Source organism: Pleurodeles waltl, chromosome 1_2, assembly GCF_031143425.1.
Source record: "Pleurodeles waltl isolate 20211129_DDA chromosome 1_2, aPleWal1.hap1.20221129, whole genome shotgun sequence".
Classification (NCBI taxonomy): Eukaryota; Metazoa; Chordata; class Amphibia; order Caudata; family Salamandridae; genus Pleurodeles; species Pleurodeles waltl.
Genome location: NC_090437.1, coordinates 654,002,301 through 654,027,454, shown reverse-complemented (window position 1 = coordinate 654,027,454; position 25,154 = coordinate 654,002,301). Strand labels below are relative to the sequence as shown.

At 44.5% G+C, this 25,154-nt stretch overlaps 1 protein-coding gene across 3 annotated transcripts in view; it reads right to left on the bottom strand.

Moving 5' to 3' along the window:
• Positions 1–25,154, bottom strand: part of INPP4B (inositol polyphosphate-4-phosphatase type II B) — a 2,522,842-nt gene that overhangs the window by 154,433 nt on the left and 2,343,255 nt on the right. For all 3 annotated transcript variants that reach the window (XM_069242568.1, XM_069242569.1, XM_069242570.1), the window contains 2 exons: positions 18,367–18,479; positions 12,664–12,818 (listed from right to left, as the gene is read on the bottom strand). In XM_069242568.1, coding sequence (XP_069098669.1) covers positions 12,664–12,818; positions 18,367–18,479 — 268 coding nt within the window. The remainder of the gene's footprint in view (positions 1–12,663; positions 12,819–18,366; positions 18,480–25,154) is intronic.

Genomic DNA, 25,154 nt, shown 5'->3' with positions numbered 1-25,154 from the left:
CCCCAGTGGGCAGCCGTCCGAGGCTGCAGGGGAAGGCTGGAGCCTCCCCCACCACTGGCAATACTGACACCTGCACCAGCACTGCAACCACTATACAGCCGTCCCTGCCGGCGGATGGACTGTAGTCCTGCTGCCATGGTGTGTCATGCATCCTGGCCACAGAACATCGTGTGGGTCTGACACCCAGGTGAGTGACTGTGACCTTGCACTCCCCATGTGCTGCATCACTGGGCACAAAGCCCCCTCCAGAACCAGTGGAAGAAGGCATCCACTAAGCCCCTCCCTGCCAGGATGAAGAACACTGGGCACAAAGCCCCCTCCAGAACTAGTGGAAGAAGCTATCCACTCAGCCCCTCCATGCGAGGATGAAGCACACTGGGCACAAAGCCCCCTCCAGAACAAGTGGAAGAAGCCATCCACTTGAGAGACTGTGGCTTTGCACTCCCCAGGACCAAGCAGTGGGCAAACCACCCACTTGAGAGACTTGGGAGACTTTGGGTTTGCACTCCCCTGGACCAAGCAGTGTGCATGGAGCCCCCTCCAGGAGCAGTGGTGTTGTACCATCTACCAGCTGAGGTGGCCCGCAGTACCTGTGTGTTTTCGACCTGATGCCCCTGCAGTGTTCTCTCCGTATTGAGGCAGGAGTCAAGTGTGGGCTTGGCCTATGTGTTTTGGCCCAGTGGGCCAGGGACATTTTAAGTGGGTATTGTCCCGCATTTTGGATATATTGTATATATTGTAAATACTGTTTTTGATTTCTAAACGTTTTTCGAACAATTTCTAAAATTACACTAATTTTACTCCATTCCTTTTGTCCTTGCATTATTCCTGAGGGTTACGCGGTGTATATGTAATGTTGTTGCATGTGTTTGTGTGTATGGCGTTTGCGGTGAGGGTGGGGGTGTTGCATGTGTGTATCACTCTCTTTTTCCTCCCCCTCTCCCCTGTGTGCTAGGTGCAGTACTCACCGTGGTCGTCGTCGCCGGCATTGTTGCTCCTGCTGTATGAGCAGATACACCAGCATGGGGAAGATGTGCAGCTCGGGCTCCATGGTGTCCTGGTTCTTCCTTGAGTGTCGAGAGGTGAGTCGTTTCCCTTCAGAACACTGTTTCCGCTGTGCTTTTGATGGCGTTGGTACTGCCCCAGAAAAGGGGGCAGATAGGCTTCTTGTAATACAGTGGGCGGAACCTTGGCTTCATCCTTGCTGTCAGCGGTTACTGCCACGGTGTTTGTTGCTACCGCCGTGGCTGTCGGAGTGTTAAAGTGGCTGTATGTGTTGGCGGTTTCCACCGTGGTCATGATTCCATTTTTTTTTTTACCACCGGCATGTTGGCGGTATTACTGTCGCTTTAACACCAACCGCCAGGGTGGTAATGAGGGCCAATATACTAGAAGTATAAACTGGGCTTGAGGTGACTGTGTATCATAGCGCTGAAAGCAATGATTTGCACCCAGCAGCCATTTAGCGAAGTTGAAGGCTTTGCTCAGCAGATGAGGAGGCATTATTAATGTTGTTGTTAATTTTTTGACATATCCATAATAGTGCAAGAAATATGTTTTACCCTTCACAAAACTATGCATGTCTTTATTGTTTTATCACAAGATGGTGTCCTTTCTATTCAGAAAAGGTGCAGGTTTCCTCATTATCTACCAAAGTTCTATAGGCATTCACGTGTGAGCTGGGATGAGTCAAATATTTTGTTAGTGGGGCTTGCTTGCTGGTTTTCCAGTCATTTTTCACAATTCCCAAAGATGTTCCTCACATTCTGGTGCAATTCTGCTGAGAAAACAATTTATCAGATCTTTAGTACTCACACCTCAGACTCCATTCTCATAGCATAGAGGAAATGGGTTTTCAGCTCCACAAGAATTTCCTAGTATCTAGAAATTGTTCCAGGTAAGCAACAGCTTCCTGTCTCAGGATTATATATGCCACCTAACTTCAAAAGAAAGTTTTACAGGGGCAACCCAGCTTTACTCGCGCCCCCGCAATGCGCAGTTATGTGATCAATAATTTTACTGCAGATGTTACAGTGACATTATCAATTAGGTTATCAAAGATGTCATCAGTGCTGTAATTTGTGGGGCAATTAGGAGTGCATGACGAGGGCGCAAGTTATAGTTACCTTAAGGTGCGACTTATAGTTACTTGAAATAACTAACTATAACAGGTCAATTTCTATGGTTTTGTACATTTAAAAACTGAGCCTAACTGTGACATCCCTGCAACCTTTGGTTTTCAAGTGAACTTCTAGGTTTTTAAATATTCTATTTCCTAAATATTATGTACCTGCAACCTTTGTTATTTTCCAGAGAATTCCTTTTTAAAAGTAAAGTAATCTTCATTACTATACGTTAATCCAACTACCACTGTGCATGGCCCTGCCGCCAACACCTATACCCAACTAACCCCACAAAGCATCCCTGTGGTTGACTTGTGGCAAGGCTCTACAGCAAAACCCTATAACCAACCAACCCCAATTAGCACACGGCCTTTGCCCGTGCGCAGCAGGGGTTGGTCATAGGGCCTGCCCTGTGGCCAACCCCTGTAACAACCCTACCCTACGCTGCCAATGGCCAGGCTCAGCGGCCAACTCTCCTATATACACCCAAACCCAAGCTGCGTCCCACCTTCGGCAGTGCGCAGCATTACCTTGGATGCTGTTGGTGTTTTTTTCAAAAACATTGCTGGATCCACGGATCAACCTGTGGAATTGCGGATCCACAGCTCCACTCATGGATCAGCGGATCTGCAGATCAGGTGAAAAAAAAAATTGGCCAATTTTTTTGCCCCTGAGGGATCCCCTAAGGGACCACTCTATGCATCTTCCCAGGTCAGTGTACCTTTACCCTGACCCTTAATGTGTTTTTCACTGCTAGTTTCCCACCCCCTGAGCTGGTGTGCAAAAGAAAATGGTGGCAGCAACTTTTCTGTCACGTTACGGCCTGCCAAACAGGGCCTTGCTTTTCTCCAGGATTCGTGGATCTGCACCCCTCTAGATCAATATTTTTTGCCCTAAATTACTCCAAAACTACGAAATGGATTTGTACCAAACCACAAAAAGAGAGATCTGCTCAACAGGATCTAGCTTCCTGCTAAACTTGGTGTAACTCAGTTCAGCGGTTTGGGCTGTAGGCGTTTCTAAACGTTCCTGGGATAATAAATGGGGAAAATATGTTTTGGGACCCCTCCACTTTTCTTGGCCCCACTTGACGGATGATCCTTCAAGACATCAGCTGAAATTACCAAAGTATGCATTTTGGAAATTTCCTGAAGATTCATCAAGCCACTCCAAAGTTATTGGCAAAACAAAATATGGTTTTCCTACGGAAACTAGATCCTAACTATAACTACCTACTGGTAACCACCGATAGGTAATGCATAGATATATGTGTGTGGTAAAGGCATCAGTGGTAAATGCTGCATGAACAAGGCATGTGTGGCAAAGGCATGTGGTGTATTGTCATACAAACGGGTAAAACTGGATGTTTTATGGGTAAGCTTTGTTAGCACTGGGGCTGAGATCAAGCCAATCCCACTACAATTTCCAAGATTTCCAGTCACAGAATTTCATCAGAGGGATGAATTTTTCATTCTGAAAACATGCTGTGATGCAGATCTTTTCCCTGGAAACCAGAGATCCAAAATGGTAAATGCTTATCCCAGCTGTGGAGAACTCTTGCCTGCCTTTCAACCCCACCTCAGCCCTCCCAGCTCAACCTCCTGAGATTTGAAGAAAGTTCCTCTCTACTGCCAATACTGGGCCAATTTCTCCTGCAGTGCAAGGGCTCACTGAATCACAATGACCTCTAAATGTGGTCTGGAGCTACATGTTTTGTGTACACACAGATACAACACTTGGTACCACTGAACTGAATAAGACAGCATATTCTGGGCATATTGTGGTTAGTCCTCTCACATGCTTTAAGAAATGGGGTTACTGGTTGAGGAGAGTGATACCCTTCTCAAGCGGCAAACGCCAACTCCTCTCAGATTGAAGGCACAAGCAAACCCTAAATGGACCTGTGCTCAACCCTCGGGTAGCTTGGCAAAGAGCACTCAGGCATAACTCAGAGACAACGTATAAAGTATTTGTGCAAAAGAGAGCTCACAATAGGTTTAGAGAAATAGTATGATTTAAATAAATAAAACATGACCAAAACAACAAAAAATCCAATCAGTACAACCTGAGATTTTGAACTTTAAAGAAAATAGTGCCAAACAGTGTAAAACACCATCTGTGAATATCTAGTCGCACCAGAGCGGGACCGAGTCACAAGTTCAGGATGACTGTGATGGAGCGGTGCCAGTTACGGGAACACAATCAGGTGGGCTAAAGTACCTCTGACCCTGGGATGCAGAGTATTGAGTGGCTCCGTGTCATAGATGCATTGTGCAGCCTAATCGATGCTTCTGTTCCGAGATGTGGCGAGGCTTCAGTGTGAGGTCCTGTTGCGCTGATGTTGAGGATCCTGCTGCCAAGTGCTTGTGATGTGAAGTCTCGAGTCAGGGATGTCTCACCCAGTCAGGGTGATGCGTGGGTTGAAGGAGCAGCGAGGTCGGGATGCGGAGTCTGGTGTCATCAGCGAGGCTGCCATCGACCGGAGATGTGAGGACTTGCACAGTGGATGCACGGCACACCTGTGGTTCTGATGACAATGCAAGCTGTGGCTGCAATGCAAGTCTTTGCAACAGGTCCAACCCACACAGTAGCGGTGTAGCATCGGTTGTGCTCAGGGTTGCGCGGTGCAGCAGAGAGGATGCTTCAGTTCCACTGGATCCACAGAGGCAGGCAAAGCACCTGAAGTCCACTTCCAAGGGTCCAGGACTGGGGAACCATCACTTGGAAGAGTAGACTCACAGATGGCAGAATCCAGGTGCTGATGCAAGGTTGTTGGAAGCCTGATATGTCCCTGAGGCTTCAGATGAGGAGGCCAGCCAACTCGCCCTTGGAGTCACTCTGGATTCTGGGCGCAAGAGATGCAGATCCAGTCCTTCTCATCCAGGCAAGAGGGTTGCAGGTCAGCACAGCAAAGCAGGAGTCCAGCAGAGAGCAGTCCACCAGTGTAGCAGTTCTTCAGATGCACAACAGATCTTCTTCCTGGCAGAGTATCCACAGGTCCAGAAGTGTACTGAAGTGGTAGTGTATGAGGTCCAGTATTTATACTCAGTTGTGCCTTTGAAGTAGGGAGAATCTTCCAGAGGCATGCCTTTGAAGTGCACAGATACCATGGCTGACCTGCCCTGACTGCAGACAAACTACAGGGGGCATGCAGCCCTTTGTGTGGAGACAGGGCACAGCCTAATCAGGTGAAAGTGAGGCTGGGCCTAGCTCCTCCTGCTCACACTGCCAGAGACGGCCCATCCAGTCACACCTAAGCTCCCATTGTGTGTGACTGTCTAGGAGGAATATACAAAGCCAACTGTCAGCTACACTCAGATAGGCTGCAAGCACCAAATGGCTAACACTAACAAATGCCAACTTTCTAAAAGTGGCATGTTCAGAATTGTAATTTAAACTCAAACTTCATCATAAGTTCGAATTTAAAGTTAGTATTCCAGAGACACCAAACATGAACCAATTATCCATTCCCATTTGGAAATTCCACTTATAAGATGTAATAAGGCAGCTGCAATGTAATCCTAAGGGAGAGATAGGCATTGCAATAGTGAATACTGAATGTACGCATTTTTCACTACCAGGACAAAACTTTAAATAGTGCATGCCATGATTTTTAAATACACTGCACTCTGCCCTCTGGCTGCCCAGGGTCCTATCCTAGGGGTCACTTACATGTATTAAAAAGGAAGGTTTGGGCCTGGCAAAAGGTTTATTTTGCCAGGTCGAAATCGCAGTTTAAAACTGTATACACTGGCTCTGCAATGGCAGGCCTAATGCAGGTTTAAAGGGATACTTGAGAGGGTGGCACAACTAATGCTGCAGGTCCACTAGTATCATTTAATTTACAGGCCCGGATACATGTAGTACTACTTTATTAGGGACTTATAAGTAAATATGCCAAATGGGGATAAGCCAATGTTACCATGTTAGAGGAGAGACCACAACCACTTTAGCACTGGTTAGCAGTGGAAAAGTGTGCAGAATCCTAAGGCCAGTAGAAAACGAGGTCAGAAACATTGGAGGAGGAAAGCAAAAAGTTAGGAGGAAGGCCACCCAAATGCTGACAGGTCTAACACATGCTATGTGAGAAATTGGGTTATCCCATTCTTTTTATTTTATTTGTGATTTTTTTTACTCATAGTGCTCAGGTGATGCCAGAAAAGACTGTATTTTAAGGTGTGAAGTGACTACGTTAGCTGACACTCATATGATTGCAAATGAAATGCACTGCTCTAGCATAAACTATGTGATATATTATAACAGGGAAATGGTAATTGGTTACTGGAAACCAACTTCACCAGAATATATTCTACTCTGCATACCTATAAACTGTAATTTTGAATTTAATACTACATTACAATACAAGGTTAAATTATAAATAGCAGGAGATATGCCCAGCAGCAGAGGTTTCAATGAAAAGATGTAATCTAAAATAATGTTGTATTTCAGACGCAGGTGAACAAATTAGGGTGCAAGCAAAAATACAAATTAACACTACTGTGCTTCTATGTGCTATGGGTACAGTGGTAAAGCTCACAAATGGGTACCAAATTTAGTTCAGTGTGAGCCCAATTTCAGTCGTAGTTCTTATTGCTCAGCCCTGCATCAACAAAATCCAGAAGCTAAGTGTTCCCACGTCCAGTGAGAAAAACCATAAATAAACTCAGAAGCTTACCTTACATTGGATGTGTGCTGTGCAAAGCAGCACACATGCAATGCATTATTATTATTATTTTTGGAAGAAATTAGCACATTTACCCTTGTTTGCACCTACTTCAAGTAGATGTTATTTTTTTACACAAGCCTGATCTGACTCAAGCTTTGCATCAAGACCTATAGGTGTGTGCACTGATCGGCTTCAATACCACCCCAGATGCAGTGGCTCAAAGCAGTTTTTTTGCTGTGAGAAGTTTACTTTTCCAGCGACAAACACTTTTTTTGCACCAGACAGTAGATAGCATGTGCTGCTTTGCGTTGCCTTGCTGCCAGCATAAGGCTTCAGAAGATCTGGGCCCTACGTCATTTCTGACAGACACTATCAGATTATCAAGTTCTAAATATTGTGCAACAAGGATATCATAGCCAGTATACTGAATTCAAAAATAGTGTGAAAGTATACTGTTCTTTAAATGAAAAAAAAATAAGTGCAGGTACTCACCAAATTTAAAGAAGGGGTGGGCTAATGGTATGGTTAGGAGACAAGAATTTCATTTGAGGTTTTCTTATTGTGCAACTGTGCACAGTTATATTGCAACATTTCTGTTGTCAGTACAGTATTCCCTTTGACAATGCATGTACAAGCGGGTAACTTTAAAAGAAACTTGCAAATGTGATGCGTTCAGTTTACACAAGAATTATATTTGAATATTCACACTATACACAATTATTGATAGTGTGGGCAAGTTGTGAAAGAAACCTGCATAATGATCAAGTCTGATCCTTTTCTAGTTAAGAGATTGGTAGATCTTACAAGCCACCAACAAATTGCCTCAGTGCAAGTTAGTAAAAGGAGTGATAGTTAGAGGCGGGAAAGAGGCATTACCTGTGGGGAGGTAGGTCGGCGAATGCTGTTGATGAGTTAATCTTCAATTACATTCTGAATGAGATCAAGTAACTATTCCTAAGTGGGGCTGGCAAAGCTGTGAGACCCAGGAGTTCTGAACTCTGTAAGATGTCTGTGAGAAAGTAGCCTCTTTCTAGCATGGCTACCCCCATTTTTGGCCTGTTTGTCAGTGTGTTAGACTGTGTCACTGGGATCCTGCTAGCCAGGACCCCAGTGCTTATGGTTGGTGGCCTACTTGTCAGTATGTTTCACTGTTTATGTCAGTGTGCTTGACTGTGTCACTGGAGTCCTGCTAACCAGGAATCCAGTGCTTATGCTCTCTCTGTTCCCAAATGTGTTACTACATATTGGTAACCCAGTATTTGATCCAAAATTGCCATACTGGTACCCCCTTAAAAGTCCCTCGTATATGGTACCTAGGTACCCAGCGCACTGTGGTTCCAGGGGTTCCCTATGTCTGCTGCATTTCTTTTGCCACCCATAGGGAGCCCATGGAAAGGCTTCTACAGAACTGCCATTGCAGCACGTGTGAAAGTTATTTCACAGCCATTTTCACTACACCAGGTCACTTATAAGTCACCTATATATTAGGTCTTCCAACCCTGAAGGCTAGGTGCAAAGTACTGGTGTGTGAGGGCAACCCTGCACTAGCAGAGGTGCCCCCACGTCGTCCAGGTCCATTTTCCTGGATTTCGTGAGTGCGGGGACACCATTTTACGCGTGCACTGAACATAGGTCATACCTATGTCCAGCTTCACAATGGTAACCCCGAATATGGCCATGTAAGGTGTCTAACTGGGGATTGTACCCCAATACTGATTCTAGTATTGGTTGCACAACTCCATGCACTTTGGGGGCTCCCCTATGGACCCCAGTACTGCCATACCAGCCTTCTGAGGTTTTCCAGGCAGCCCCAGCTGCTGCCACCTCACAGAAAGGTTTCTGCCCTCCTGTTGCTTGAGAAGCATAGCCCAGGAAGGCAGAACAAAGGATTTCCTTTGGAAGAGAGGTATTACTCCCTCTCCCTTTGGAAATAGGTGTTACAGGCATGGGAGGGGTATCCTCCCAGAGCCTCTGGAAATGCTTTGAAGGGCAGAGATGTGCCCTCCTTGCATAATCCTGTCTACACCAGTTCAGGGACCCCCAGTCCCTGCTCTGGTGCAAAACTGACAAAGGAAAGGGGAGTGACTCCCCTGTCCATCACCACCGCAGGGGTGGTGCCCAGAGTTCCTCTAGAGTGCCCCTGGGTTTTGCCATCTTGGATTCCAAGGTGGTGGGGCAATCAGGGAGCATCTGAGTGGCCAGTGCCAGCAGGTGACTTCAGAGACCCCTCCTGGTAGGTGCTTACCTGGTTAGGTGACCAATCCCCCTCTAAGGGCTATTAAGGGTCTCTCCTCTGGGTGTTTCTTTGGATTCAGATTGCAAGACTCCAGCAGGAATCCTATGCATCCTTTACTCCATTTTCTACCGAAGGATCAACCACTGACTGCCCCAGGAACTCTACAAAACTGCAACAAAGAAACAAAGATGACTTCTGCAACACTGTATCTTCAGGTCCGGCAAGCAACTGCAACAGTTTCTAGGTCGTGCACCATCCGAGCACTCCCTGTCTTCAGCCTGCACCGGAAGAACTAAAGGAATCTCCGGTTAAGTGACGGAATCACGTCCTTGCTTCAGCAGGCACCTCTCTGCAGCGACGACCGGTGGCTTGGGTCCCCTCTCTAGACAACAGGCGTGGATCGCGCGACACAGGTGGTGAACTAAAGTGACTCTGACAGTCCCAAAGTCGAGCTGTCCAACTTTGGTGGAGGTAAGAGCTTGCCTCCCCACCCAAGACAGTACCCCCGTGCTCTGCATGACTTGCAGTTGCCAAGACTTGTGTGTGACCTTCCAAGACTTTCTTTGTGCACAGCACAGCTTAGGCCCCCAGCACTCCATCCTGTGACACACGCTACCTGAGTGGTTCTCTGGCTGCGTGGGACTCCATTTACACCTTCTTTGTCCCTGTGCTGTGGGGCTCCTGTGCATGCTGCCTGGTCTTCTGAGGGCTCTCTCAGTTGCTGAGAGCCCCCCGTGATTCCCACTCCTTGGTAGAGCCCACCAGGTCCCTCCTGGTCCCAGGCAGCGCCATTTTCCGCTAACCGCCTTTTTTGTGTGAGCCAAGGCTTGTTGGCGGAATCCTGCGACGCAAACCAGACTGCATTCATCGATCCGGTGTGGGACAACTTCTGCACCAACTAGGAACCCGCATCTGTCTTCTTTGGTGCAATACTGACTTTGTCTTCTCACCGGTGGATCTTCATTTGCACCTTTATCCAGGTTAGCAGGGGCTCCTGCTCTCCCTGGACTCCTCATTGGTTCTTGGTCTTGGTCCCCTTCTTCCACATCTCTTCAGGTCCTGGAATCCATCGTTAGTGTCTTGCAGTCTCTTCTGGTTCTTGCATTATCTTCTATCATGACTTCTAGTGTGTTTTAGGAAACTTGCTGTGTTTTACTCCTGCTTTCCTGGGCTCTGGGGTGAGGTATTTTACTTATCTTTGGTGTTTTCTTACACTCCTACTGCCCCTCTACACACTACACATGCCCTGGTGGGAAACCAACTTTCGCATTCCACTATTTTAGTATATGGTTTGTGTTTCCCCTAGGCCCATTGCAACCTATTGTGATTTTCACTGTTTGCACTATTTCCTGACTATTTACTTACCTGTATTTGGTTACTAATGTATATATTGTGTAATTTACGTACCTCCTAAGGGAGTATAGTCTCCAAAGTATTTTGGGCATTTTGTCACTAAAATAAATTACCTTTATTTTGGTAACACGGAGTATTGTCTTTCATGTGTGGAGTACTGTGTGACTACAGTGGTATTACAAAAGCTTTGCATGTCTCCTAGTTCAGCCTTGGCTGCTCTGCCTACAGCTACCTCTAGACAGTCTGGCTTCTATACACTGACTACATTTCACTAATAAGGGATAACTGGTCCTGGTATAAGGTGTATGTACCTTAGGTACCCACTACAAACCAGGCCAACCTCCTACAATGTCCAACAGATTTTACTTTCATTATTTACAGATTTGGCTCTAGCCTCAAGCCACAGCCCTACTCACTGACACATGTATGCACACAAGAGCATGGAGACGACAGACACATCCCTATAGATAGATGTGAATATGCTGATGGGGCAGGGCAATGGTTTGCTGAAAGAAGCATTGTTCCAGACCACATGTTTTGAAGGTTGAAGCTGTGGGACAGCTATTCATGAGAATAAAACTATCAGAAAAAATGTTGTTTTTTTATTTGAACCAGATTTTATACTTCCATAGCCTTGTATACTTGTTAATAGGGCCACAGTTAAATGGGAGCTGCAGAGAGGTAACCATATGAGAACAAATTAATTGCACCCCTACAAAATTCTTACAGAACTCATATTCAAAGACAGAACCACTTAAATGTTATGTTAGAGTAACCAGAAGACTAAGGAAAAAAACAGATCCTTCCTAGAGACTCCTGGTGTGATGCTCTAGTACATGGTTTCCACACACATTTTCCTTTGCTTTCCCCCTTTCCTGTCACCACCCCCCTGCTGTCTCCCCTCCTTCTCCCCCATGAAACACCTCTTTTCTGCACCCACTTAATATCACTGTTTGCCTTTTGTCTCACATCTCACGTCTAAAACTTTTCTGTGTCAATTCCTCCTTTCAGTCCCTCACATCTTCCACCTGTTTTTCGCCCTCCATATATTAGTCCCTCTTTCTCTTCTTTGCCTCGACCATCTTTCTCTCCCCTGTCCTGTCTCTTCCTTGTCTATGTTCTCTCTGTTTCTTCACTTTCTTCTTTTTTTATGGATACATTGAACACAATCGTGTTTCTGTTCCATTATCAATACTGTTTGAATTGTCTTCTCTTCCTCTTTTGTGCAGGATATCAAGCCATACATTTTCCAATTTGTTTTGAAATTGAACAGGGAACTCGCTGGCCATACACAATAAATTAACTGATTGGCTTGCTCTCAGTTTGCCATTCATGTGACTACTGTTTAATCGGGGGCTGGGAGGACCCCGGCTGGACCCCTGTGAGTACCGGTACTCTCCAGGTCTGAAGAAAAGCTCTGGTACTCCAGGAGAGAACATTGAAAAGTGCTGGTTCGCAGTACCGGTGAGTACCGGCCCATTTAAAGCACTGGAAGTATTTAAGCATAGGTATGCAGATGTGGTGGTAATCTATATTACATATATACTTACCTTCACAATACTTTGGTAGTCATATTCTGACTAAGATGTTTTTGTATCATGATATGTTTGTGCTAGACGTTCTGAAGTACAACACCACCCAGTGGGCTACTATAGCATAGCCAAAGGCCACAATCCACAGCCAGGCATACATTTCATCCAACATATCACGTTACCTCCATACTGAAGCATCATATAGCAAGTCACTATATAAATGCGTTAGTTAAGGGTATCAAAGATTTTCCCAGAAATAGGGGAGAGTGTATTAAAATTAGACTTTTCATCAACAACTTTGTCTCTTTCTTGTCCAGACAGAAATGCTTTTGGAAACAGGAATTAGAAGCCGATGGAGCAGTACTTGCAGAATAAGCATTCAGAACAAAAAACACTGAGCTGTGAGTCAATAAATCCAACTTGGGGAGCAAACATAAGTAAATATTGTTTCTGGGTGTATGCAAAGAGGCGGGCCCGCATCAAATTTTTCAAGTATGAAGGTTGCAACGAAAACGTACTCGCATTTTTTTAAATATAATATATAGCTTTAGTCTTTGGCATGGCCTTCACTTGTGTTACTTGCATTCTATACATCAAATAAATGGGAAATTATTTGGTGTTCGGCTGGGGAATTCTCGGATGCACCTCTATAACATGTATTGTTGACTGACGTGCGCTCCTGCTGCTTTGTGCGCCGGTTTTTATCGATAGAGAAAAACTATTTACAAAATGCCCAAAAAGGTCGTGGCCTACCTCCGCATACAGTCGAGCGCGCGGATGAAGTAATCCCTGTGCAGCTCGTGCTCGTCCCTCAGGATCGAGCACTGTTCTAGCGTCACGGACATGGACGTTCTGTCCTTGGCACTTTTACAGCAGGTGAAACGAATTCCGTTCATTTTGCGGCAAATCTGCAGTACAAAAAGAAATCAATAACCTCATTAAAGGAAGGAGTCACTGCCCACTAAGAGCCAAAATGAAATCCCTTTGGCTTCAAATGCAGCAATTCGGTGGAAAATCTCAATTAGTGACTGGTAGTTTAGCAGCCTCCGCTTGTAAGGACACCGGTGGAACGCACATTTCTACTTCCAGGGTCACTCTGCGGACGGTCACTTTCCATTAATGAGGTAATTCCTCGTAAGAGAGCATTCCACTTAACATTGCATTGATCTGCCCCGTGGATTTCTAATGAGAGGCATGCACTTTGTCTTTCTCTGAGACACTTGTCTTACCCAGAAAATGACTACATTGTAGCACTGTCAGTGAAATAAAGCAGCCAATGAAAGTCAAACCTCTGGATCATTTGCATGAACGTGCTTCTTCCATATAGTCACCCTGGAGAAATACCTGGCCCAGAGCTCGAGGTATTCTCCTGAAACTTACCGAAACGAAAATCACCACTAATCGCCTGTTTAAAAAGTAAGAGTTTTTAAGTCACCCTTAAATCATAAAGTGGAGACTATCTCACCTATCTTTTATGATGAACTGCACAAGCGACGTGATTTTGCTCCCATCGTGTACGATGCGGCAAAATATCATCCTTGATCTGTTGCTTTGAAATGATGAGCAGAAATGCTCGGCCAATTGCCACAGCACAGTTTTACTCTCTCTTTATGGGACATCTATGCCACCCTGCTGACAAAATTCCAGTGAGTTAAGACACGTGTATAAGAAAGCCTTGTGTAACATGCGAGTTTCAGAACTGAATTTCCAGAGGGAATTTAAACTTTTACTCATCAAAGTCTCACAAAATGAATATCATTGGAGTTCGGTGAGTAGAAAGTGGGCAGGGGATGCAGAGCAAGAGAGGGAGAGTGGCAATGCGTTTTATACAGAATAAGGACAGACACAAGTGACACAAAGGGGGTTATTCTAACTTTGGAGGAGTGTTAATCCGTCCCAAAAGTGACGGATATACCACCAGCCATATTACGAGTTCCATAGGATATAATGGACTCGTAATACGGCTGGTGGTAAATCCGTCACTTTTGGGACGGATTAACACCTCCTCCAAAGTTAGAATAACCCCCAAAGTTTGAACACTAACAGATCTGGGAGTGTGCCGAAATGATTAAATTATTGAGCAGTTTCAAGCAAGCATACTGACAGTACAAGGAAGTTTATTTAGAAACAAGTAAATCTAATAAATAAAACACACTAATAACTTGGAAAATGAAGGGTGAAAGCTCTAAAGTAATCTAGAACCATTATATACTAAAGTTAATGTGAAGCTATGAGACATCGGAGGTACATAGTGGTCGGTAATTAGGAAGTAAGCTTTCAGAGAACATAGCAAAACCCACCGGGGAGCTTGTAATAGGTAAGAGGGTGGTGTAGGATGAGCAATAGGGTGTGATTGTGGGCTGCACATAGGAGGTTGGGTCCGATTGCTACATTTTGCTTTAGGCTGTGTCAATTTTCTGTAACACAAATGTGTTAACCAACGAATTCCACACTACCTTTCTGCTCGGCTCCCCAAAACCATATAAACAATGCATATTTTCACTCAGACCCTTTTAAACAAATAATTTTGGACACTGTTGTGGATCCTGCATCAAAGGTTTAACCCTACTGTTCAGTGCTACATCAGTATTTTTACCTCGGGCTTTATCTTGCTATACACTAGAACAAGCATCATCAAAGCCATGCTTACGCGAGAGCTATTGGCTTTGGCAATCTGTTTTGCCATGCTGTACACCAGTGTGGCTGCTGTTCAGCCTGGCTAAATGTTAATGGCGTGGAGTATCAGAGTGGACTAGGGGAGTAGAGTGAGTAGGGGGAGTAGTGTATCATACAGTTGAGTAGAAAGAAGTAGAGTTCAGTGGTTCAGTGGCAGAGAGTGTCATAGAGTGGAGCAGGGTGGAATAAGGTAGAGTGGGTTGAAGTGGATCTAGGTAGTGGGGTGGATTAGAGTTGGAAGGATTTGATTAATTAGATTAGAGTGGGGTGGACTGGACAAGAGTGGGGTGGATTGGACTAGAGTGTGGTGGGATGGATTGGATTAGAGTGGGGTGGACTGAAGTGGGATGGATTGGATTAGAGTGGGGTGTAGTGGAGTACGGTGGGCTGGATGGAGTGGAGTGAACTAAACTGGGATGGGTGGCTTGGACTGGGATAGAGGGTGGACTGTATTCTAGTGGGGTGGATTGAAATGGGGTGGGTGGATTGGATTTGGGCTGTGGTGTGCTGCAGTGGGATGGACTGGAGTGGGGTGTGTTGATTGGACTGAGGTGGATTGGAGTGGGGTGGATTGGGGTGGGGTGGATGGACTGGAGTAGGGTTGGCTGAAATCGGATGAGTGGGGTGGATTTTAGTGGGGTGATTTGGTGAGGGGTGGATTGGAATGGATTAGAGTGGGATGGACTGGAGTGGGGTGGTGCGGATTGAAGTGGGGTCGGCTGGATGCACTGGATTGGAGTGTGGTTGATTGAACTGGGATGAGGTGGGGTGGATTGGACTGGGGTAGAGTGGGGTGGACTGGAATAAAGTGGGGTGGATTGGAGTAGAGTGTGGTATATTGGAGTGTGGTGTATTGGAGTGTGGTGGACTGGGGTGAGATGGATTGGGATGGGTTTGATTGGGGTGGGTTGCAATGAGGCAAGGTGGAATGGATAGGTGTGGGGTGAATTGGATAGGCGTTGTGTGAATTGGATTGGTGTGGAATGAATTGGACTGGAGTGGGATGAATTGGAGTGGAGTGGGTTGGACAGGATTGTGGTGGACTGGAATGGTTTGGATCAGATTGGGGTGGATCAGATTGAGTGGATTGGATTGAGTGGGGCGGATTGGGGTGGACTGGAGTGGGATGAACTAGAGTGGACTGGGGTGTATTGGAGTGGGCTGGGATTGGATGGGGTGGATTGGAGTGGACTGGATTGGTGTGGGGTGGATTGTAGTGGGGTTGATCAGATTGATTGGGGTGGATTTGGGTGGGTGGATTGTAGTTGTTTTGATCAGACTGATTGGGGCGTATTTAGGTGGGGTGGATTAGGGTGGGGTGGACTGGAGTGGGGTGGATTGGACTGGAGTGGGGTGGAGTGGATTGATTTGGGTAGATTAAGGTGGTTTGGAGTGAAATGGATTGGACTGAGTAGGGTGGATTAATGTGAAGTGGATTGGATTGGAGTGGATGGATTAAAGTGGATTGGAGTGAGATGGGTTGGGGTGGTGTGGGTGGACTTGATTTGAGTGAGGTGGACTGGGTAGCAGTGGATTTGATTGAAGTGGGTGGATTGAGTTGGATGGGATTGGAGTAGGGTGGGGCGGATTAGAGTGGGGTGGACTGGAGTAGGGTGGAACGGACTGGCTTGGAGTGGGATGCGGTGGATTGGATTGGTGTGGGGTGGATTGGATGGGAGTGGGGTGGACTGGAGTGGGGCAGATTGGATTGGGCCACATTAGAGTGGGACAGATTGTTTTGGATTGAAGTGGGGCAGACTGAAGTGGGGCAGATTTGAGAGGTGCAGATTGTTTTGGATTGGATTGGGGCAGGTTCGAGTTGGACAGACTGTTTTGGATTGGAATGGGACAGATTGGAGTGGGGTCGATAGGAGTGCAGCAGATTGTTTTGGGTTAAAGTGGGGAAAATTAGAGTGAGGTGGATTAGAATGGAACGTATTGTTTTGGATTTGAGTGTGGCAGATTGTTTTGGATTGGAGTGGGGCAGATTGCTTTGGAGTGGGACAGAGTGTTTTGGATTGGAGTGGTGCGAAATGGAGTGGAGCAGATTAAATTGGGGTGAGTTGGGAGGTTTGGAGTGGGGGAGGGGATTGGAGTGGGGTGGATTAGTGTGGGGGAGGTGGGGTGGATTGGTTTAGGGTGGATTGGGGTGTACTGCACAATTATCTGTTAAAGCATAATTTCAGAAATTACACATAATGAAGAAACAATGTCGCTTTGCAATATTTAGAACAAGATAATTGTCATCTTTTGAGAACAGCGCCTACAAGCAAAACCAAAAGACAACATAAGTGCAACGTGAGAAAAAGACGCCTTGGCAAAATAAAAGAAAGATAGTTATATAAAAAAAAAACTTTTTTGTTTTTGCAATTTTGTTTGTCCAGCTAGGCACTTTTTTCCTAGTCAAAAGCCTTTTACCTGCAGGGCATTAGAAGTTAAAAAAAAAAAAAAAATAGTACCTCAATCGCATCAGGAGCAGTGGAAGGGCACTGATTAAGTTGAATCAATCAGTGCTAGGCCCCTGCTCCACACAGAGGAATGGAAATAGTGTTTGGCCTGAAGTGAAGAATTACAAGGCTGTAAAGAAGAGTGCCATGCAAGCCAACAAATGGTAAGTGACAGTTGGGTTCCAAACCCTTTACTGTACACAATAGTCTTGCAGGTTCGACCCTAAAAAGGAGTGGAACAATAGGAAATCTAACCCTTTGCATGTGCTCCTCAAGATTTTTTAAATTTTGTGGGTCTTGCAAGCAGGCAATATGGACCTCTGGACAATGAGCTCCTCACTGCAAATCTCTTTTACAAAACAGCAGTAACAGTTTCCATGTATAAATTGCCATATCTGAAATTTTGGGAAAGTTCAAGCAGGGTGTGAAAAAGTCAAATACCCCATGTGTGCTTCATAGGGGCAGGTCGGATAAGAGGGAGGGGGAAGCCCTAGAACATGGACTGAGAAGCAACTATGTTTCACTAAAACCGGGCCTCAGTGCTAAAACACAGAATAAACTGATTTTGGGATTTTAAAAAACGGTACATTTGACTCAAGATACATCACTCACCTCATTTTTAACAGTGTTAAGGCATGTAGGAAAATAGGCTACAGACGTAGCTCAAATATAATGTGACATATTCCCTAATATGGAACTAGAAAACTTTACTCCTGCTCAAAAGCAAAATTCACCAATGTGGGAATCATGAAAAAAGATGAGAGTTTTCAGTTCATGGATAAAAATGATTTGCACGTGCATGAAATACCCAATCAGGTGGTGTGAGACATCCATACAAGGAGGTAACATATGGTCATAGTACACTGGCATTTCACTAGTGGAGTTAGCAGTATCCCAAAAACTGGAGTCCTCTAGTAGTATAAGGTACCGTGACATTGCATCAAATCATACCAGCTAAAGGGAACATTGTGGATAAACATTTTCAACGAGTAACTCAAATAGATTACTTAATCTTGTCGTAGTCACTCAAAAAGCACACATAACATTTCCTCTGCTGTACGTACTGCATAATTTGGCATATTTTAACAAAAGAAGAAACAGTGATCCATATTAAAAGCAAAAGAACAATGAAAAGAAGCAGTGGAGACAGCTGAAAATGTGGCACTGCCTAAACTGCAAGGAGCATAACCTTACAGAAATTAACTAGTTAAATAATTAGTCAGTGGCTATAAATCTTTAAAGCCGAGATGGGCTCAACAGTATTAAGCTGGCAATTTTAATGCCCCCTTCAAGCACCCAAAGCACACTGCAGCAGTATTTTAGGACAACTTACTGTAGCTGCCTGCCACATGATTTCTACATTCTTCCTCTTTTTGGCGTGGATGTTTTGATGGAGGTTTTCTAAAAGTTCCTTCAAATCACTCTTCTCTTGAAAATGTGGTAGGCCTGTTAAGAGTACAAGTTTAACACTTAATGAGATTGTGTGTGCGCTGCTATCAAGAATCCTGTCGCAGTGCTATTTGCTTCACTGGAGTGTACATCAAAGGTTAAGACATTCGGGAAAATGACAACATTTGAGAGACGATAATGAGATGTTTAAACATATACTCCATCTTTCTGGACCCACTCTTGATAATACCACTTGTCAGTTATATTTTATTGGACTAACATTTTCTCTCGCAAGCAACAAAGGCAAATGCAGTTAAATGTCATTAGCATTGCTAATCTTGCCCTGACTCAAGTAACACATTCAAGCACCAAGGCTCAGCATGCAATGCAATCATTAACTGCTTTCACAATGTTACATTTAGAACAGACATTGACAAAGTCAACAGGTCGGACTCTTGCACATTGGATTCATACATGACACACATGCTAATGTAGCACTCAATTCACTATTATTAAGTAAGTGTTTTGTAGGACGGCGAGGCCACTGTTCATAGTATAGATAGTGCTCTTTAGACATGAGAACAGTACAGAATATTAAGGGTGGAGTACAAAGTGCAACCACTGGAAGGTATTGTGTAGAGACAGTGAGAAGTTGTCATTTGAGAGAATATGAGCAGAACTGAGGAAAGTTCCTGCTAGACATTCATCAAGGGATAGACAAATGCAGGAGATCCTCTCGCCTGCAGCTCTGTAACTCAAAATTGCTTTGGCGTCCGTTCCCTTCTAGTAAGGGAGAAGACCCCCAAGTGCTTTGTGCTTTGCAAATAGATAAGAAATTTACCCTGATTTAACCATGCCCCAGCTGAAGTCCCAGATCCCATGAGTCTCTGGAATGCTTGGTGGAGACTGACAGATGAGTACTGAACATAGGACACTAGTGAGAAATCTTAAGTGAATGATTAATCTTCCAGACAATTGGGCACTGTTGTTTCAAACTGAAGAAGGATGCACTTTACATGGAGTCCACTTTACTCAGAATGTAATTCTAGAGTAATTCATTAAAATGGACAGTAATGGTCAACATACACTCAGGTCTGTTTCGTTAAATAATTTCCACTAGCATAGATAGATGTAGGGAAGTAATAGTTTCAGACATTACAAACCCGGATGTAAGGTCTCAAGGAACCCCCACAAAATGAGCTCTATGGGTCTCATGAACCTATCTAGGCTTGTCCATCAGTATATACTGGGCATAGGCAAAACGTTTCCATTACTCTTCCCCAGTTACCGAAATTCTGGCAGTTTTGTGGTACCCAGAATAGGTGAAATATAAGAAATTACACCAGAGCAACCCTTCACACATTTGTTTGCTGCAGAGGGCTGGTTTGAACATAAAATGTCTCATGGGAGACAGGTTCCAGCAGAAAATGTTTTGCGAGGGATATTTTCTCTGTAAGCCAGTCCCCTTGCTGGTATAAAGCTAGTGACAATTTAAATGTGATGTATGCCCTTATGTTCATATTTCATCTTGTGATATCCCAAAGTGCATCTCTCATAATTTATGGACAACTCAAGAGGAGTATGACATGGCACCCAGGAAGTTCCTCCAATTCTATCAGCTGAGACATGCCCTGATGGCGAATCTGGAGCAGAACTCATTATTGGAGGCTGGGTCTCCTCTTGAGGATAGGCTGTTGACTGAAGTGCTGCATAAGAGTGTGATCTCCCTTACTTATAGTAAATTGATGAACGATCCTGGAGAAGCTTCAGGGGCCCTTGGAGGTACATATAGGAGCTTTTCAGGCTGAGGAATGGGAGGAAGCGATTAGGTCACCCAGTAGCTTTTATTGCACAGGTCCTACTATACCAGGTGCTTCTGCATAGGATGGGACAGGCTTTCTTCAACATATGTAACAAAGGGTGTGTGTTACAAGGGGGCTTCCTACGCAATCTTTTAGACTGTCCAATTCTGCGGGATTTCTGGGCCCAGGATTGAGAAGGGCTTAGACAAGAGGGGAAAGGGAGTCTTGGTACTGGGACTACATCTAAAATGGTCCTTTTGAATGTATGGGGGGAGGGAAACCCAGGCCAGATCCCGAGTCTACTGTCCACTCTGGTATTCGCAGTGGCGAAACAAAATGTTGTACGCTTATGGGGTCGTTTGAACCAACAAGTGTGGAACACTGGCAAATGGAGAAGGATTGGTGTGTTGCTGCAGAACGCCAGGTCTGTGAGGGTAAGGGATTCCCCTTAAAGTGGGAACAGATCTGGCATATGTGGGCCAACTACAGGGGCCTTAGTGATTATCCGTTGGCAACAGAATGACTGTCTGGTTTGCTCTTGTACCTTGTAGATGCAGCATGTCCTTAGCATGCGAGGGGAGGTCTGAGGGGTTGTAGGACACACCAGTGGAAGTAGACAGATATGCTGTGGTATCCTACGTGATACGAAGTGCCGAAATGGGGTTTTGGTTGTGTTTTTTGATAAAATAAAATAGTTTGAAAAAGCAGTTTCACATACTTTTAACAATATTTTGCATCATTTCAGTGATAGAAAATTATGCAATTTTGCACACCCCTATACCATTTTTGTAGAGTGGGGAGCAGATGTTCCTAACATATGATCTTCACACAGGACTGATTTAGTCATGTATGAATACTCACAATGCAGTGACTCGAGCAAATGCTCCAGTCATTATAGACCCCTGTGGCAGGGGTGGTGACATATAAGGAATAAAGAAGGTGCCAGTAAGCCACTACTGACTTACTGTATCTGAGATGCAGAGGGGCAGAAATCTACGAAGAACGTGAAATAACCCAACCCAGTCAATAATGAGATACACAGTCCACACCACAAGACAATGGGCGGAGTTTCTAATAAAGGAGCAAGGCCAGGAAGATTGCCTAATTTCTTTCCATCAATTAACAAATCCACATAGGAAAGGGACGAGCTGAAAAATGCACGACCCAATAGGATCCAAGGAGAGGGTAGGAAAGGAGAGGACACAGAGCACCAATTCCTATATACAGCACCACTCTCACTAAAGCAGTGGGAGAACAGTCCTGTGAGTGGAAGAGTAACACTGAGGCCCCTTTCCTCTCTCTGCAGAACATCTGGGCTGATCCTGAAAACAAACCAAAGGAATGGAAACTCTGGTGTGAGCAGGAACATTAAGGATTTATATCTTCAGAAAATGGGGCAGGAAACTCACAAGGTGCACAACAAATAAGAGGCTCGCAAGAGCCAAAGACGTCAGGTAATGATACTTGGGGGAAAACAGAAGAGGATAGCACAAGAATCCAAGTATTACCCTACTTCGATGAGAGGCCTGTACCGATGAAATGATGCTCAATGAACTGAGTGGGTTATACTGTGCAAACACGAAGCTAACTATGTTTATCAATCTCAAGATTAAGTACTGTTGCTTTCAGGTTTCTACAATGACTGGCATTGTGTGAGTAGAAGTTGTGTGCTTGCATGCAGCAAACCACCTTTTTATGTTTTAAGTCTACTCACCTCATACAGCGGTGTTTGTGGTCATTACTATGTATCCTAACAAAACATGTACCTCTTCTGTCACCACTGTATTATCACAAAGGATGGTGTGTTAAACAGATATCTTGAATGAAGAAGGTAGGGAGAACCCAGTCTATCAATTGCATTACAGTGTATAGTATTCAAAGTGTTATGTTGTACATATTTTACAGCAACACAGCAAAGGATAGAGGAATTATGAGCAGAACTTTTCAGTGCACCAGTTAATTGCGTATTTGTTATCAAAAAAGTAAACAAACATGTAAACTATGCCACCCATGCATTCAAGAATGGATACCACTCCATGTGCATAGGTAGAAATAACACCAGGATTTCAAGGTTGCTCTCAGAGATAATTCACTGAGAACAGAGTTATGATCCTGAGCCCGAAGGTCTCGTTGAAAGCAGGAGTTGGGGCACTGAAGACACAATAGGTATTCATGTAACCCTTTCACACGAAGTGTGATCAGTGATTGATCTAGAACTAAGGCTGAATACTCTTCATGTGGCAAGAGGGTCCCGACCATCTCCACGAATCTCAATGTCGGAGCACAAATGCAATGTTGCCTTTTGCTGACACAACTCTTTCCTTCAGGATGGAGGGGCAATGGTAGGGTGTGCATGCACACCAAGAAACTGACAATACCACACACAGAGATGCAATGTACAGGCAGTACAGTAACATAAGCACAAATTCAGTACCTAAAAATGGATACCACTACAGAACTCCCACCAGGAAGTCTAGATACAAATCTCCCTTAGAAGGCAGCATGCACAGTGTACCATTAGGAAATTTAGATAATAATGACCCCCATCACTAAGAGCACTCAGCTGAGGATTGAGGGTGTGAGACTGTGCAGCTGGTGCCTGTGGTAGTTGTTGGGATTCAGTTTGCTCTTGAGAGGATGCGGTGGTCCAGGGCACTTTCAGTTCCTGAGCGGTGCACAGACGCTCTTAGAATTGACAACACCAACGCAGGCGCACCGGGTCCTTCAACGGATAAATTGAGACATTCAGTGCCTGCCACTGGGATTAACTGGTTGAAGAGTGGTGTGGTGCGTCTGGCGCTTCAGCAGGATCCGAACATCAGTACTATGGTTTCTGCCTTTGCATGAGATGAGAGGTTCCGGTACATGGTCAGTGAGGAAAATAGAGAAGCTGTTCGGCTGTTCTTTATTTGTATTCAATTTTATGAAGTTTTCTCCTCAGACATGAGGCGATATTTTTAACTGCGCTGAGGGCAACTCACAAACTGTCATCCTGTTCCCCCTAACTCATTGATTGGACTGGAATGCACTTCGTCAAATAAACCCAGTTAATTTACACGTAGGCAGTAGTTGCTGAAAATGCGGGGGAGAGCTCCTCTTATTTACAACATATTTTAGTCAGTGGTTTTAATATAATTAACTTTCCAAATGTCTAAGCACTTAACATTTGCATGAGCATTGAACACCTGACAAATGCTATCATCTATCGAAATGTACAACTAGAAATGTTGCAGTGGTACATGTAATTTCGAGCAGTCGACAAGTGCTATCTCTTGAATCAACTATATTCTGTTGAGTGATTATCTTACAGAAAAACTAAAACGAAAGGTAAGCGTGTTTTTCTTTCACCAGTAGTAAAGAACGTCTGTGAATTGCTGTGAAAAAGAATATTATTTTTTTAGTAGCGAACTTAATTCTAAGGTGAATGCACCACACGACATTCTCGGACATTTCCTTGATTTATTGCAGTGTTCAGTGAGAGAAGATTATAATTTTCTTTTATTGCGCTTTAAATCTCGAATCACTTCCCTGAGCAGAAGTGTGGTTTGTTTTATAGTAAAATTTGAAGTCTAACTGGACTCGACTCGATTCAAATTGCCATATTTTCGGTCTACACTAACAAACAGTAGAAAAAAAAATAGTTTCTGCACCTGTGAAAATTGCAATTTCTACAAGTGCAATTTGGCATGGTGGTGTTCAAGCTATTTTGCGCAATGCATGTTGTCTACTTACACAATTTGTACATGTAGGTAAGGACCCAGATTGTGGTTGGTATAGATCAGCGTGCATCTCTCAATCTGAGAGGAAAGTGCACAGATCTGACCCTGCCACATCCATTTTCCCCTACAGCAGTTTAAACTTGAAGCCGTACTACTTCAAGGAAAGATGCAAAGCAGGCAAGGAAAGATATGTTGCCTACCTACAATGCAAGCAATTCAAGCCTCCCTCCAGACACTAACACTTATTTGCGGTATAATTTCCGAGGAACTGGCTTACGTTCGTTGCCACACTTAAGGGGTAGTAATGTATTAACCTGCATTACCTGCTCATTCAGAACCTTACACAGGGAGGGTTATCTCGTTCAAAAGAGATTTACCTATCATAACCTCAAAACACAATGTTTTATACAAATGTTCCTACTCCTGATCTCTAGGTCCTCCTACTGCTGGACACTACAAATAGAGACCACCCTTCCCAGATGGCCTGTGTTGTTTTTAAATCTGTGTACCTCTGTCTGAAGCCATCTTGGTGGTGTTCAGTTATTCATGGTCTTTTTACATCTTTGCATAATGGTCTTCTGCTCCGGTTTTCCCACTTCTGCTCTCCACAGGGGCTGAGTGGTCAATGCCTTAGCCCTTTTCTGTCCCCTAAGATCCTCTCATTTTGGTCATCACATTTTCTGGTCTATTGCAGTGGCTCTATTGTGACTTCAAGTGGTCAGGGTGGTGGTCCTCTATGGTAGGCACCTGGTGATCTCGTAGACTCTGTTTCCTTTTCTGTGCTTCCTAATCATGCAGCCTTCACAGTAGCATCCCAAAGGCCTTTCTACGGAGGCTTCAACTGCAGCTGAGCTAGTTCATCCCAGTGCATTAAGCTGTTCTCAGGTTAGGACTCTCTGTGTCTAGCGGTCTTAGAAGATATAAATAAAAGGTTAGCTGACAATGATGGAGCCTGAGTTCTAGGCCCAGGCCTGGCACTTGTGCTCCGGCATTTGTCTGTAAATAGTTTGATTATGTATAATCACTTCTCCCTGTGCCTAGGTTTGTAACTATCTTTGAAATGTATCAGTGAATAGGAAAAAGTAGGAACTACAAATCCCGAATTGATGAACAATGATCCTTTTCTATTCAGCTTGGCCCGCGTTTTAGAAATTCCTGCACACTGTGAAAAGAGTTCTCCTTTGACACGACTGGCCACGTTTACAGTGTAG